Source organism: Mesocricetus auratus, unplaced genomic scaffold (genome assembly GCF_017639785.1).
Source record: "Mesocricetus auratus isolate SY011 unplaced genomic scaffold, BCM_Maur_2.0 Super-Scaffold_100691, whole genome shotgun sequence".
Classification (NCBI taxonomy): domain Eukaryota; kingdom Metazoa; phylum Chordata; class Mammalia; order Rodentia; family Cricetidae; genus Mesocricetus; species Mesocricetus auratus.
The window spans coordinates 33,219,621-33,237,073 of record NW_024429267.1 but is presented as its reverse complement, the minus strand read 5'-3'; the positions used below and the strand labels follow the sequence as shown (position 1 = coordinate 33,237,073).

General features: G+C 42.2%; 1 protein-coding gene across 1 annotated transcript in view; it reads right to left on the bottom strand.

The window, feature by feature from the left end:
- Slc9a9 (solute carrier family 9 member A9) overlaps nucleotides 1-17,453 on the bottom strand; it is a 534,247-nt gene that overhangs the window by 351,878 nt on the left and 164,916 nt on the right. The window contains exon 6 of the mRNA XM_040739467.1: nucleotides 6,596-6,701. Coding sequence (XP_040595401.1) covers nucleotides 6,596-6,701 — 106 coding nt within the window. The remainder of the gene's footprint in view (nucleotides 1-6,595; nucleotides 6,702-17,453) is intronic.

Sequence of the window (17,453 nt, the reverse complement as noted above, 5' to 3'; positions counted from 1 at the left end):
TAAAGTTTTTGCATAAGCCGGGTGGTGGTGGCGCATGCCTGTAATCCTAGCACTCGGGAGGCAGAGGCAGGTGGATCTCTGTGATTTCGAGACCAAGCCTGGTCTACCGAGAGAGTTCCAGGACAGGCTCCAAAACAATACAGAGAAACCCTGTCTGGAAAAACCAAAAAAATTTTTTTTGCCTAAGCAAACAAACACAGATAACTATGGCCATAGAAAATGTCTGTTCTGGTATGCTAACTTTTGCTGTTTCTATCTAATATTTACTTTTCCTCATTCATGGCAATTTTACCTGAACAATAATTCTGCTTTCCCCCATCGCAGCTCATTTGGTTCCAAGTAAGGTCACTTATGTCCCTAGCCTCCTTGCACATGGCTTAGATGAGTGAGTCATGCTGTGTCTCTCTGGCCTCAGTGAGCAGTCGTAAAGACAGTAGCTTTTCTAGAATCTACAAGGTGTGGCAAAACTTAAGGCTGGGAACCATGGGGCAATGGTTCTTGGTCTGTTCTGAAAATGAGGCAGCTGCCTCCTATCCAAAAGGGGAAGCTTCCTATGACGACTGCTGAGGGAGAGTGTACTCATTTCACCGGGCCCTTGACTGAGCTGTTTCTATGGCTGCTGCTCATTTACATCAGCTCACAGTCTGTTTGCTTACAATGGCTGAGTTGGTTCTGTGAAAATTTTGCTGATTGCACAGTTAATTAATGGGGGTCCTGACACCAGATCTGACTTCTAATTGTGGCTTTTTTTGACTCTGTCATGCTGCCTCTGAAATTAATGCCTTTGTTTAGGACCCAAGCATGCATACCCCCTCTAGATCTCTTTGCTCTGTCTTCTGCCTCCTTTTAAAGTCTATTTAACGACTTTTAGAAAGGCAAATCCATCATGTAGAATTCATTTATTTTGAGCCAGTATGAACACATTTGGAAAGGATATTCCAGTATACTAGAAATCACAATATGGGTCAGAGATAAGCTAGTTTCAGAACTTTTGTGTTTAAGTGAAGTTACTTTTATTTCAGGACAAAGAATTGCTAGGTCATTTGAAACCATAGAACCCTAATACAGCACTCATCATCCTGTGCTATGTAGGAGAAATGGAAAAATCAAATTCAATTATAAATCAATTCTCTGAAATTGAGACGACATTTAATCTAAGAAACAGTATTAATTACAATGTTTTGTTTCATAGACTATCAAAGAAAGGCATCTTTAATCAAAAAATGTCACTGAATACTAGAGCAAACTATTGTTATAATATTAACAACTAAAAATACCAAGTATTAAAACTGAATGGAACAGATAGTTCTTAAGTAAAATTTTATGGCAGATAACAGGAAGGTAAATGGCCACAGTTATCAATGATTTGGGGCTTAATATAGTAGTCTCTATTTATCTATGGTTTTGCTGTTATGTAGCTTTATCATCCCTGGTCAAGTTCAATTAAATTATTAAACAGAACCTTCTAAAAATGCACAGTAGGTAACTTTTAAGAGCTCTTTACAGCTGGGTGTTAGTGGTGCACACCTTTAATTCTAGCACTTGGGAGGCAGAGGTAGGTGGATTTCATTGAGTTCAAAGTCAGCCTGGTCTAGAAAGAGAGTTCCAGGATAGTCAGGACTGTCACATAGAGAAACCCTGTCTAGAAAAGCAAACAAAAAAAGAGCTCTTCACTATTGCAAGTTGTTACTAATTGTCTATTTCACTTAGTCTACAATGTTAAAATTAAATTTCATCAGAGCTATATTTGTATAGGAAGAAAACATTACATCTGTATGCTTCAGTATGAGACTTTTAGATAATTTTGAAAATCTTGAAATGTAGCCCATGTGGATAAAGGGAAAGACAATGTATACCCAGCTTAACATAAAAATTTTAAATTTATTTTTCCATGATTCTTGCAAAATAATAATAGCACTATGGCTATTCTTTTTGTGGAAAACTTTGGTAGTAGTGGTGGAACCCAGGGTTCCATTCCATGCTAGTCAAATGCCCTACCAGTGAGCTATGCTCCCAGCACCTATCACTGTTCTTAAACATGAAAATCTCCCAAAGGTGGAACTAAGAAAGGCAAAACACAAAGAAATATTTATTTATTCTTTTAATACACACTTCAAGTATCTGTTTTCAAAAGTTATTATCTAGAAACCAAACATATATTCAAATCCAATGCCAACGGGAAAGGCATTAATAGCATTGGGAGGTCCAGGCATATTTGTGAGCTGGTGGTTCCTGAAGGAAAGATACTGGGATGAGAGATGGAAGATGTGCCTGAGCAGAACCAGAAGCTGGGAGAGCAATGTGGGAAGGGGGATTTTGTGTGAAGGATCAGACCTATCACCCAGAAGGCTGTCAAGTTCTGTGAGGTTCAGAACAGAGGGAAAGAAAGGAGGAGGTATTGATGAACTGTTAGTAAGAAAGCCAAGGAGAACCATCAAGCAATGTTGAAATAGGGCTTTCCTAAGGGATTTGGTTGAAAGAGAGGTTGAGATGGGCATTAGAAGGAGACATGAACAAGAAATAACATGAAGAGATCAATATGTAGGATGTAAACTAAACTGAAGAAGCAAGGACTATCAGGCAGGACTCTTTCCTACTGAGAGAGCCTTATGTCCAATTAGACAACCATTGGTTACTCCCAAAATAAAAATGCCACTATTATACTATTCAAGATGTCTTGCAAGGCTGACCACTGCTGTGGTTGGGAGGTTTACAGCTGGGTAGGTTATCAATCATTTTTCCTTCCTTGGCACAATGCATACTACGTTCTGATACTATGAACATTAGTTCTCAGGGAAGAGGCTTGCAGATCACTTCCAGCTAGCTAACTAACAATGGCTGGACAAGTTGTAGAAACTAAATAGAACTTGCTAGTGCAATTGTCCTAAACCAATACAATTCTGTTTTCTAATACTCAGACCCACAAATAAGTGTCACTCTTACCCCTTCTCAAAGAGGCTCCTTTTGAAACAGTTGCAGACTATACAGAGACTCACAACTGGCAAATGCAGAGAATAAATGACCATTGGATGTCCACATCCAATTGATACATTTATAGTACAGCCCCCATACCCAAGGCTTAAGGAAAATTATGGAAGAAGAAAGAGACTGAAGAAGTCTGAGGGACTGGAATGTCCACTATGAGCTAATATGTTCTAAACATGGCAGAGAAGCCACACCCATGAAATATCTCCATATAACTACTTAAATAAGACCTGTATAATGAGAAAACCAATTGAGAAGTACCCTAGATGAAAAGCTATAAGCAATCAGTGGACGGATGGAGAGAGAGAGAGAGAGAGAGAGAGAGAGAGAGAGAGAGAGAGAGAGAGAGAGAGAGAGAGAATGAGTTTTCACCAGGAAAAGCCCCTGATGAATTTTCAATCCCAAGTGGTCTACCTAAAGACATTTACATATAAGCAACACTAAAGTGATTCAATAGGATATATATATATATATATTTAAAGATGAGGTAGCCAGGCGTTGGTGGCACACGCCTTTAATCCTAGCACTCGGGAGGCAGAGGCAGGCGGATCTCTGTAAGTTCGAGACCAGCCTGGACTACCAAGCGAGTTCCAGGACAGCCTCCAAAGCCACAGAGAAACCCTGTCTCGAAAAAAAACAAAAAAACAAAACAAAAAAAAAAAGATGAGGTCAAGGGCTGGGTGTTGGTGGCACACGCCTTTAATCCCAGCACTCGGGAGGCAGAGGCAGGCAGATCTCTGTGAGTTCGAGGCCAGGCTGGACCGACAAGCCTCCAAAACAATACAGAGAAACCCTGTCTCGAAAAACCAAACCAAAACAAACAAACAAAAAAAGATGAGGTCATGAATCAGAGAAGAAGTAGGGGGACATGGAAAGATTGGATGGAGAGGGGAAAGGATAGAAATGATGTATATACAGTACTCACACAATTCTCCAAAATAGTTTTAATAAGAAGTGAGTGAACAAGTAAAAAGAAAACACATGGAAAACAATGTACAAGGAGAAGAGGCAAGACATAGAAAAAGCTGGTAGATAGACAGGCCAGAGCTAGGCCATCACATACACACACACACACACACACACACACACACACACACACACACACACACACAGTGGCTGACAGTCAAATCAAACAAACTCATGATAGAGACCCTGGAGATCCTCACGTGTGGACTTTGGGCAGTCAAAGAGTCTTCCACAGGTATTGTTTTATTTTAACAGGAACTCACTGGGTTTATACTACACAGTGGCAGAATAGCAAAGCTCAAGACTCCAGGGCCTCAACTAGAGTGTCAACTGTCTCCTGCCCAGAAAGGAAGACACCTTGTCAAGATAGCATGTATTAGATACATGTCACCAAAATACCTGAAAGAAACAGCTTGAGTTTAAAAAGATGAATTTTGTATGGTTGCAGAGAATCTAGTCTGTGGCTGCTTGACCCATGTGTTTGGACTGGACACGTGGCAGCACATGGTAAGTGCAGTGGCATACTGGAAGCCGGGGCAGGAGCGAAGGGAGAGAGAACAAGAAGGGTTCAGGATCTATACCACCAAGGACCAGACTCAAGGGATCTATGTCTTCCACCTGCAGTCTACCTCCTAAGGTTTCCAGACTCTTCCACCATCACCACAAACTGAGGAGCCACCCTCTAATATTCATTATGGGGGGGGGACCATTCTTTTTTATTTAAATTAGGAACGATCTTATTTTACATATCAATCCCAGTTCCCTCTCCCTTCCATCCTCCCATGCCATCCCTCTTCTGCTCCATACAAAGGGTGAGGCCTTCCATGAGGGATCATCAAAGTCTGTCATATCATTTGGAGCAGGGCATAGGCCCTTCCCCGTGTGTCTAGGCTAAGCAAGTATCCCTCTATGGAGAATGTGCTCTCCAAGTCCATTTGTACACTAGGGTTAAATACTTTTCCACTATCAGAGGCCCCATAGACTGCCCAGGCCTCCTAACTGACGCCCATGTTCAGGGGGCCTGGTTCTGTCCTATGCTGGTCTTCCAGCTATCAGTCTGGGGTCCATGAGCTCCCCCTTGGTCAGGTCAGCTGTTTCTGTGGGTTTCCCCAGCGTGGTCTTGACCCCTTTGGTCATCACTCCTCCCACTCTACAAATGGGCAGGTATTCTTTGTGATTAAGATTTATTTAGACATGCATAGTTGGGTTAGGGAGGCTTAAATGAACGTGAGATGGAAAAGAAGCAGTTTCCAGTGCCCCAGGTTTATACTCAACAGGGCGACATTCATCCCCAAATCCTTATTTTTAATGGGAGCCACTGTAAGTGACAGTGCTGAGCAGAGGCCAAGCTTGCCTTGGATGGAGCTGTGTGGGTCGCTCAGCTCTTTTGTGCTTTAGTGGTTTGGCTTGGCTTGGCCTTTTGTAATTTGGCAGCTCAGGAAGAAAAAAATGGGGGACTCAGCAGATTTTTCCTTTTTTTTTTCTTCATATATTCCTCTAATGTGAGTGTTTCTGGGACAAGGTTTCTTGGTGTCCTAATTAATTGTTCTTGATGTTACTTTCAAAGCATCCTCTTGCATTTATGACTCTGCCCACGGCTGTTGCTTTTATTTATACATGATGGTAATTACCTGCAACGCAGAAAAGGCCCTGTGTGTCTCTGTGGCCAGGTAAACGTGGCTGAATTCAGTGGCAACTTTGGAGGGAGGCAGCCTTAAGAAATGTCAACTGGCAAACAAAGGAAGCAGAAAACTAGCTGGCAGGGCTGCCAGGCTCTGCCTGCTGCTCACTCCCATGCCTGAGGTCAGCCTTGAAAATCCTTTGTTACTTCCCAATACATTTTCAACTGCATTTGAAGTAATTAACGCAGGGAATAGGATTCTCTTGTCACATTTAATTATCAGATAGCTGCTTTCCTTGGGGATATCTGACAGTTGCCCAAAGTGTTGGTCTTAATCTAAAACCACAGAGAGACCTCTGACACAGTGAAAGCTGCCAGCGTGGCATTTATTAAATATAAATGGCTACATGTCTAAAGAGGAGGTGGATAAAAACAGAGCTGGGTCTCTTGGGAAGAAGACCCTCTGTGCAAAGGGAAGCCTCATCCGTACTCAGCTGAGGCAGCTTCCGGGTCACGTGCACACAGGAAGTGTTAGCAACCTGTGTGTGCACACGCCTTAGAGCACTGAATCTTCATGGAGAGGGTAAGGACCCTAAGTTCGAGGACACCCATCAACCAAAAGGTAAATTCCAGAGCTTCTCTCAGTCTGTTAACTGGAAAGCAACTCGTGGAAGGAAAACACTAAGAGGCAATGATTTGAAATGCAGAAGCTCATTTCCTTGCATCTTAGGAACCTTCAGTGAATCAACTAAATATATGCACCGAGGGAAAAAAAAATATGCTACCCTCTGGGTAGTATCTTGTAATAAGCTGGGAGTGTGAAAGCCATTAACAGTATTAGGTATTACTGTTAGGTGGCTAATGAATTGTGCCCATTATTGGAGCTCGTCTATGGTAACGATTCTTTAAAAGCTACAAAGTGCTTGTATCGCTCTGTCATAGAGAAAGACGCTACTGAAAACATCAGGAATTACCTCCAGGAGTAACTATGGTTAAAGGAGTAAGATGAGATCCGGTACTTACTATGTGAGGACGATGGCCACTGCATCGTTCAGTACACTCTCCCCAAACAGCAGTGTGTACAGGTCGGGGTCCACATGTAGTTCATGGAAAATGGCCAACACCGTCACTAGGAAGACACACATAAAGACGGCAAGTTAGGTAGGACATGGCTGTGATATTTGCCTTCATGTGGTCATGTTTAAAAATCATTCACTAAGTACTGATTTTTTCAAATTCACCCTCCATACCAAGAAGAGATCTTCACTCAAAACAATAGATGATGTCATAGCTCTGCTCCCAGTTCATAAGTCCTATCAGTACCACACTTCCCTTCCAGGGATGCCTCTCTTTGCACACTTGGCCCACCCTTGGCTGTTGCCCTCCAGTTACGTTGAACTTGCTGCAGCTTTCCAAATACACTGACTTTTTAAAACTTTTTTTAAAATTTGACTCCTCCTAAAAGGGTGTAAATGTCTTTGGCATTGACTTCCACCATTCCCACAATTCACATATACACTGACACACACAAATGGGAAGGGAGGACACACTCTCATGGGGGGATGGGTTGTGCACATATAGTTTTGCTTCCAAAGATCCTTTTATTCATTCTTCAAGAGCCTTGAAAGGGACTCCATCTCAGTCCCTGATTTCCTCAGCATTGGGTCGGCTCATTCTTTTATGATCCTAGCATTCGGATCAAATCACAGACACATAGAAGGGACTGAGCTCCCTGGGAATAGGGTGCAATCTGCAGCCCTGGTATTTATGTGACTAGCATGCAATGATTATTTGGTGCATGCGTGAAGGAATGGACAAATGAATATCATTGCAGGGGCCTGCTACTGTGTAGGAAGAGGCAACCAGATCCTGGCTCTCATTTGCTCCTAGGAGCTCATTCAGTCATAAAAACAGACTCTGTTATCCAGAGCAGGACTTGCCCAGCTACTACCTGCTGTTTAGTTCTGAGCCTTTGTAAATTGATCAGGGCAGTAGACACCACTCAAGTCTTGATATTTAAAACAGTTATGCAAAGTGTGAGCAGCACTCATTATGAAAACTATCCACTGAGTTGATTGCCAAGAGGGAAAAAGAGTGGTACAAAATGATACTGACAGTAAAAATTTTAAGGCAGAATGCGTATTTTTACTTCTGTTCTTTCCTCTCCTATTTCGTCAAGTGTGAGGCCAATATGTATTTGATAAACAGAGTGCTGGGGTGTGGGTGATGTGGGAGGAGAAGCGAGTTAAGTGTGAAGGTTTTGCAAGTAATCAAGAAATTTGCAAGTTGCCTTGTCTCCCACAGTAGAAAACAACTGAAGGTCTTTAGTAAGAGAGTTGACACATTCTGGTTTGAACTTGGACATAAAGCTCAGAAATCAGTGCAGAGGCAGAATAGAGAGGTAGATCCAGGAATCCCTAGCAATTCCAGTAAAAGATGGGTTGGTCCAAGACAGAGAGAGGTGTGGAATCAGGCTCCACGCCCTTACACACACACACACACACACACACATACACACACACACACACACACACACACACACACACACACACACACACACACACACACACACTACTGGTCCCGCACATCTATCGTTGCAGGTACAGCCAGGCCCATGACCAAAGTCCTAATACAAACCTTTTTTTATTGGTTTTCATATCCTTACCTCACCACGCTCTGAGGCAGTGTAGCATGCTGTTAGCAAGCAGATAAACAAGAAAGGGTGTTGTAAGGACAAGGTAGAAGGAGCAGCTTGTTTAAAATAATGTATTACCTACTTGAAAATTGCTAGAGGGTAGATTTTAAATGTTTTTACTACAAAACCCAAAAGGATTGATCAGCATGTGAAGTGATGCCCACGCTAATTGACGCGATTGGCCTTCCTACTGTTTGTGGGCATCAAATACACCACACACTATAAACACCTTATGAGTTTTATTTGTTGAGTAAAACATTTTATCTTTTCTTTAATGCTTTAAAAAAATAAGCTACTATAAGAATGTAACAACAAAACAAATGAAGAAAGAGAGACAGGGGTCATGAATTAGAATGACGGCATGCCCTGATTCCTTTTTAAAAACCAAGGATTGAATCAATTTCATGTTTCAAGCTGAGAGGGTCACATTAATCACACCAGGCAAATGGCAGAGATCTCCTCTCAGCTCCTGGGGAGCTTCGAACATTTGCTATAACCTGAAGCCTCTGCAGGTGGAGATGGGAGGGGCAGCGTGTGTCTCTCTCACATGATTGTTTTCTCCATCTTAGGTTGAGCCAAGAGCATGCATCTAACCAAAGCAATGAGGTTTCACCTGAGGTTTTCGTTAACATCATTCTCTTTTTGCTGGGATCTTGTGGAATAAAATACAAGTTGCTCTTCAGCAGAAAATTCTGTTGCAGCAGCTCAAGTGCCAACTTCAGCTTCTGGCTGTATTTGTTCCTAAGCTCTGATGATAGCTTGTGACCCATCTCTACTCTTGGGGGGGGTGATGATTTCCAAAGTTCATGTGTGGCATAACATTTGGTTTCCTATCCCCAAATTCCTGCTCATTGGTACTCATTTTGTTCTATGAGATGGAGTCGACACTTTTCCAAAGAGAGCACAAGGCTATTTTGAGGAAAGCCTTTAAACTATATATCCAGTTATGTTCAAAACTGATCTGGCATTCACACGATTCCTCCTGAACAAAGAACTGGGCTCCGCTTCATAAACAATATCCCACACAAAAGGGAAAGCTATTACTTGGCGCATTCCTATCTACCCTGTGAAGAAACGCAACAGCTTCAGAATAAAGCCAGCCAGTGTGTCCCAGAGGAAAGAGGGGGGAGTATTTTGTCAGGACAGCAAATGAGTTGAATAGGTGAGTCAGGAAATTAGCCACCCACTCTGCTAGTGAGCTGGGAACTTTGAAAAGAACTCATTTAGTTAGTTCACAGACAGTGCTCATTTTTGCAGTGTTCTACATGGTCAGCAGTGCCGTCCCACTATAGACTTTCTTGAAACAGTCAAGTGCAACTCACAGCAGCTCTTCTCAGATTTTGCTGGGTTGAGGAAACTAGTCCTAACCCAAGGCTAGGCTGAAAACCAGAACGTATTTAAGGTTAGTCTTTTGTGACCTCATGAGAAGAGTCTAGATGTAAAATTGTATAGGGAGGAGAGAGGACACAATGAATTTTCTGAATTTACAGTCTTATTAAGATTTGGTCATTTTTGCCTGCATCACACTGTTAGTCCACTTGCTTCCCCACGGCAGCTTCATTCTTTTTCTTATACCTTCTAAGACCAGAATTTAAGTTTATGCATATGAGTGTTTTGCCTGCAAGTATATGTGTGTACCACATGAGTGCCTGGTCCCTATGGGGTTAGAACAGAGTGTCAGATACCCTGGGACAAGAGTTATAGATGGTTGTGAGCCACTGTGCAGGTGCTGGGAATGGAACCCATGTCTTCTGCAAGAGCAACAAGTGATCTTAACTGCCGAGCCATCTCTGCTGTCCTAAGACATGATTTTTAGCTACAGAAAACTAAGCCTTGCCTCTCACCGTGTAAGAAGGGATATAAGCTCCTATGACTTATGCTAAAGGTACAGACTTTTATCTAGGGCACTGGGAGGGTGTGGCAACTGAGCAACTGACAGATGCCACTAAGCATGGGACAGTTTTGAGAAAATAGTTTGAGCAGCCAAACAGCAGAGGTCTGCTTTGGCATGAGTGTGAAGAAATAGCATGGCTATTTTTCTGAGAACTCAGTGAGGTGGGATAGAGACCCAAGGTCACAACTTTAAGGTGCAAAGCTGAGCAGGTTTTTTTCTAGATGTCCAGTGTTGTAAGTTAAGTAGAATAAGCCATAGGATAGAGAGGTTGAAGACAGAGAATAAAATAGAAGAAACTACTAGGGCACAGTCTGAAGAAGGCAGAGGACAATGGATGGCAGCAGGGAAGTTAGGTTCCTTAGTAACATAAGATCATCTGCTGAGATCTGGGTACCAGTGCATGAGTCAGGCCCCTGGAGACTGGAAATGCTTGAAATATCTCCAGAGGGATGAACTCATGACAAACTATTAGAATCAAGTGTAAACCAATTTTCAATCTCTAAGAGAAATCCAAACACTGAAATAGTATATTTTTTATTAATCTCACCATACTGAAACTCTAGTCTCATCTCAACCAGAAAGATGGTAAGAAAACATTCTTAGAGTAAAAAATACAGATAATGACTATTTAAGCCCATCAGCATGCCAATGTATTGGCTGCTAAGTGATGCTTTGTGTATTTTTAACTGCCTGTCTGTAAATGATCACTTTCTGGAAGCTCTCTCAGTAACTCTGAAGTCTTTGGAGTGATTTAGTGACAGTCCGTGTCTTAGAACCTTTGTTAGCAGCTATCTGGCCCATATTTTCTTGATGTTTTACAAGGAATTTAAATTTCAAATGGTATTTCAATTGCCAGCACTCAGCAACCTCGCACAAGATCTGCCTAGGTCGATAGACAACAAGACACAATAGTTTCCTCCCTTGTCATTCCAAGTCATCATTCAGCCTTGTCAAAGGCTGGCTCTCCTTGTAGTACTTGCTATTGCTTTCTGTGCAAATCAGTGTGTATGACACTTGTCCATGACACGTGGAGAATCAGAAGTGTCTAAGGCTTCTGCAGCTGAATCTGTTTGTCCTGACAGTGTTATTCATTTATATATATAAATCAGGGGGCATTCTTCTCTTTTTAAAACTCAATACTGTGAACTTTTTATTTTCCAGACATGGTGTTTATAGGGGAGTTTTTTAAACAGTTGTAGCTCTGTGGGAACAGTCTAGAATATTGGAATTAGTTTTAGTCTGGACCCTCCCTCTCCACGCACTTGACTATACAATCAATTCGTGGATGGGTTTTGCCAGTGGGGCTCTGCCAGTCATAATAACAGAAATATAACAGAAACCCTACCCTTTTGAACTAGGTCAAAGAATGAGGCCAACTTTGGAAAGCATATCATTAGATGCTACTTTGTTGAGGTTATTCTAAATTGTACATTCCACAAAGCACCACAAATTACTTAGCCCTAATACATGGCAATTTTATTTGGCCTTCATGGTGATATATGTTTTAGGTACTGAGTAAGTGGTGAAAAAGATGTTACATGCCAGCACACTGTTGCAGCCCTTTCAGCCTGGTCTCCTCGTGAGAAACAAGCTCTAATGCTTAAGGTGATGGTTTCAACGGGTAGCCCAGGTATCCTTGGAGTTGCCTGAGTTACATCCAGGAAGATCTTCAAGGTCAGAACTGTCTTCACAATAACAGGGATGTGTTACTTGCATTTTTTATTCTTATTCTTTGCTTCACATGCAGTAGAGCTTTCAAAAGGCTGTAAGATAGTATTAATGCAGCATATTGCATTCAGGGCAAACGTAAGGATCCTGACTTTTATAGCTCATATCTCACATGGAAGAACTTTGCAAAAAATAAGGCAATGCTATTTTTTCAAAATTTTTTGTTTCTCTTGGGAAATAAGTTTGTCTTTCATAAGGTATATTATTTAGGTGGATCTCTGTGAGTTCGAGGCTGGTCTGGTCTACAGAGCGAGTGCCAGGATAGGCTCCAAAGCTACATAGTTTTGAAAAAACAAAAAAGCAAAAAAGATATGCTACTTATAGTCACATGTAAATTATTTACACTTTAAATAATGAATAAAATTACATTATTTCTAGTAGGACAAATAATAATGGATACATCAACAGAAACTCTTTGGGGTCCTTTTTAATTTTAGTGAGTTATGAAGGACCACATTATAAAATGCCTGAGAATGACTGTCCTAAGACAGGAGGGTATATAATGGCTTCTTTCCTAGGCAGTGTGACACTAGCTGGGCATCCTGTTTGAGAAAGATGAGGAAACACCCTCTCTGTTACTTTCTGGGGAGCTCAGTTTGCATGCTTGGTCCTTACCCAGAAAGGCTTCCTATGTCTCAACCTCTTTTGCCACACTGTCTCTGAGTGTCCATGTAGAAGATTTACAGAAACTCCCAATGACGAAATGGTCATCTTTCTATATTAGCCCTAGGAGCCTATTTTTAGAGTCACAATTCCATCACTGGTATCTGCATTTGCTTAAGCCATTGTTATGAAAGGAAAATATTTGGGAGTTGTTTCTTTAATGGAAGGGTGTACAATGAAAACACAGTCACAATCCCATCCTTGAATTCATGGCTGCATGGTGTTTGAAAATAACTGACTTCACCTTTTGCTCAAAAGCCACAAGTACAACACCTACTTGTCTCTGAGAGCAGAAAACAGTTACCAGAAGGTCATGAGATCCGGCAATGAGAAAATTAAATTCTAACATATAAATGCTGCAAAGAGATATATTTAATAACCAATCCAGGCAGGACAAGTTCCTAGGTCTTGTAACTGGGACTGTATGAATTGAAACCTGCTTGGCACTTCAGCTAGTGCTTCGAAATTTTCCCCAAAGGTATCTACAGCAAGAATATTCTAAATTTAACATTAGCAGTGAACATAAACATTTAACAAAGACCCAATTTTCTCACCAATAGGGTTTAATGAGGCATGGTGGAATTTAATGCGGATCTGTGCTGCATACCCAGTATCCAAGTGAAGATGACTCATGTCACTGCACAAGCTTTCTCCAATCAGGCTGATTGCTTGAGCACTTTGCCATTTAAAAACTGGATATGGCAGGCAAATGTTTATCTACAAATCATGAAATACATTCAGAGAAAAGCCCAGTGACTCCAAAGAGCAGCCCAAGTTAGTGATAGGTCACTTAGAAATCATCACTTGGAGGTAAACGTAATACTGTGGTTCATTACATAGAGCAATTGTAAGGAAAATGAGAAGTCAAAAGACAGTTGTGTTAGTCATGACTATGGCTGACACAGAATAGGAGTGTTTTTAATTTTTTACTATAAAATGATATAAAACAGATGTCATATACAATAATTTTCCAACCTCTAGATATGTACCCACTCATATATGGATTTTAGACATGGATCAGGGGTGTGCCAGCCTAAAATCCTACTGCCAGAAAGTCTGGGAAACAGGAAGGAACCTGCGAGATATGCATGGTACCCCAGAGAAGGGGAGTGAGGAAAGATCTCCTGAGAAGATTGGGAGCATGGGGGGTGGTGGAGAGGGAGCTGGGAAAAAGAGAGGGGAGAAGAGGAGGAGAGAGGAGGTCATGGGGGAGCAAGAAGGTTAAGTCAGGAGAAGAACAGATGAGAACAGGATAAGAAATACCATAACAGAAAGTCATTATAGACTTGAGGAGAGATCTGGCACTAGTCAAATCTGCAGAGATCTACAAGGATGACACCAACTGGCAAACTAAGCAATAGTGGAGAGACTACCTAAAATGCCCATCACTGATAACCTTATATGCCATCCTAGAGCCTTCATCCAGTGACTGATGGAAGCAGAGGCAGACACCCACAGCTAGACATTGAATTGAACCCCTGGAACCCAGTGACAGAGAGGGAGGAGTGATGAGCAAAGGGGTTAAGACTGGGCTGGTTTAACCCATAGAATCAGCTGACCTGAACAAGGAGGAGCTCTTGGACTCGAGACCTATATCTGGGAGGCCAGCATGGTACTAATCTAGACCCCCTGAATGTGGGTGTCAGTGAAGAGGACTGGACAATCTATGGGGCCCTGGACAGTAGATCAGTATTTATCCCTGGCATGCAAATAAACTTTGGGTGTCTATACCACAAAGAGGGATGCTCTCTCAGCATGGACTCTTGGGGGGAGGGCCTAGGTCCTGTCCTGAAGGAAATGACAGACTCTGGAGATCCTATGGGGAAGGGAGTGGGAATAGGGTGGGGGGCTGGAGGTGTTGGTGGGGGGGTGCAGGAGAAGAGGAGGGAGAGGGAGCTGGGATTGACATATGAAGCAAGCTTGTTTTTAATTTTTTAAGAAATATAATAAAAAGGGGGGGAGATTTCTTAGGCTGGAGCGAGAAAACTAATTGGAGGGATGTGAATAAAACGTAAAGTCAGGAACATTATAGGTGGTAGAAGGGTTTGGCATGCCTCTGTTGCCTTTAAAATGTAGAAACTGTTTTGCTAGGGCAGAGAGAGAGATATGTCTTGGACAGCCATGGCTGACTCTGTTAGTAAGCCGCGTAGCTGCAATAGTTTGTATTCTGCCAGGAACCCAGATGATCTTAGAGACAAGTTCTTCTTAGAATTGCTAAAAAGAGACCAACCAGTCAAACCTTGACTTTGACCTTATGATACTAAGAGCAAAGAACTCAACCCAGCCAAGCTGAACTTCTGACCTTCAAAGATGTGAGGTAATAAATTTATGATGCCAATGTCTGCTGGATGTGTGGTCATTTATTATTCTGCTTACACATTAACATGTCTGGGCACCCTTGACCACAGTAATTTGAACATGATGGGTGGGCAGGCACTGTACTCTTTAGAACCTGAGCTCCTGAGTAGGGATATGGCTGGAATGACGCCATTCTCAGTCATTGCAAGCCTTTTCTGCCACGATAGCACCACTGGCATAAAATGAATCACATACACAAATTCATATTTTAGATCATACTTAACAAAAGCAAGCTTGAACCAGAGTAAAAACCATGGCATAGTGGGCACCAACACTAAACACTGATGTAGTCATCTGTGAATACACCTCCTGGTGCCATCAACATACAGCACATCATTCAGTCCCTCAGAATGTGCTGTTTTATACCTCAGAGTCACCTTACTCTCCAGGCTTACCCTTTCCAGGCCACACTGTCATACATAGTCACCATTATGGTGCTAACATGGATGGAGTTCAGACCAGGGTGCCAGGCCAACAGTCTCAGTTATTGATATAAGTCCCAAATCACAAAGTAACCCCATAAGAGGAGAAAACAACTGCTGGAATTATTACTTTGGGGCATTTTGTTTCATTATTCTGAATTTTCTATATTTTTAGGCTCAGAATGAGCAGAAAGCCATTCATAAAATTGCCCAAGCTAAAAAAGAAGCCGCGGTTGCCACGTGGGAGGCCCTAGCCCTCCGGAGTGCCTGGTCTGTGCTTCCAGATTGCTGGCCCCTCTATGTGAGGCATAGACTCTGGCTTCCTTTTATCTCTCCTTTGTTTGGGGAGACTGGCCTCCCGTGGCTTTCCTTGAATCTCTCTGACCTCTTTTCTCTGTCCTCCTGAAATCATTGCTTTAACACAAAGCCTGGCCAGGAAAGCATCCTCAAGGTCCTTCTCACCACACATATTCCCCATGGGGATCTCAGTCCTCTCTCTTTCCAGATACAGACTCAGGTCTCCAGCCTCTTCCCGGGCAGTTTCACCTGCAGTGGCTCTGTGTGCCTGTCACTGGGAATGGCCGTTTGATTAGCTCTTGGCTCCCTTGGAGCGAAACCCCATAAGTCTGCTTTTTTTTTTTTTTTTTTTTTGAGTCTAAGGAAATCATGTTGCCAACATAGAAGCTCTTTGTTTGTGTTATAAGGATGGGTGGATGGATAGATAGATGATAGATCGACAGATGTTATTTGCAATGGAGAAATCTCTGGCTTTAGAGAGTACAATAATAGGAGTCAAACCACACTTTGCAGTACAGCAGATTACAAGGTCAGGCAAGGAGACAGAAATCCATCCTGAAGGTGTTATATTACATCAGATACTGCAGCAAGAATTAACTTTGCTAGCCCTGAAGTCTTAGCCCCCTACAGTAATCTTTCTAGAAGGAAAATAATGCAAAAAATACAAAGTTCAGTTGCTGATTCATTTATTTTCTCATGTGAAAAGAGTAACTTTCAAAAGCACTGTGACCCCAAAGAACATCACACAAACCCTGGACAGGGTCTTCTGGGATACCAAGTTAGTCATTGGGGCTGGAGAGATGACTCAGCCGTTAAGAGCACTTGTTCCTGCAGAGGACTGGGGTTCAGTTCTAGATGACCCAACACCCTCCTCTGGCCTCTTAGACACTTCACACAAGTGGTGCACATACATGCATGCAAGCAACACACAGACATGAAATTTAAATAAATACAGCTTTTTAAAAAAAGCTAGTCATCCTTAATATTGCTTATTCAGCTATGTGTTTGTCAATGCCTCGAGGTTTTCTGGCAAGCATTAATTTTGCTGCTTGGTTAACTCTTGGGTAGGAACAGCTTCTGTGTTGTGCATTCTCCAGGTGATCCACCACGTACGTACTTGTTTATAGATACGATCACCATTTCTGTTAAAGTAGTATAGTGACAGCAAAGGGTTTCTCATCTAGAACATCCAGGAAAAATGAAGATACTTGAAGGATTCTTAACCCAAGGACTCAAGAATCTTCCTAGATTAAGAAAACTCTCAGCCCACTACTAGTGGGTACTCTCCCACCCTACACGCCTTATCGTTAAGGTGGCACCACCCTTAGGGATGTATAAACAACATTGACCCCACCCATCCATGATCTTTTCTGCTTGCCTCATTTCTCCACAATTTTGATCTCACTACATACTGTGCCATCAAAAGAGCCAGACTGTAAGGAAAATATCTAAGAAATTGCTGACTCCAGCTTGCTCCAATGTATGCCATCCTCGCTAAGTCATAAACAGAGGTGTGGGCTTTCAAAGCCCCCATTCTGCAGGTCTGCCTTTGAGAACTGCTGCGAATGAACCACTTTCATTGAGCAGAGTCATTCTATTCCCAAGAGCAGTAAACCAGAGAGGTCCATCAACCACAGCTGTTTCCCAGATGTCTTTAGAACCGTTGAATTGCTTCAAATGTTTTTTCAGTGTGTTCTTGAAACCCCATCTCCAGGACACCTGGAGTCTCGCTGCATCTATGTCCAATATCCTGAGGCATAGCTGGCCATCCTTTATTGCTGTTTCCAAGTTTGGTCTGTGCAGCTGATGCTCCAGGACTGGACT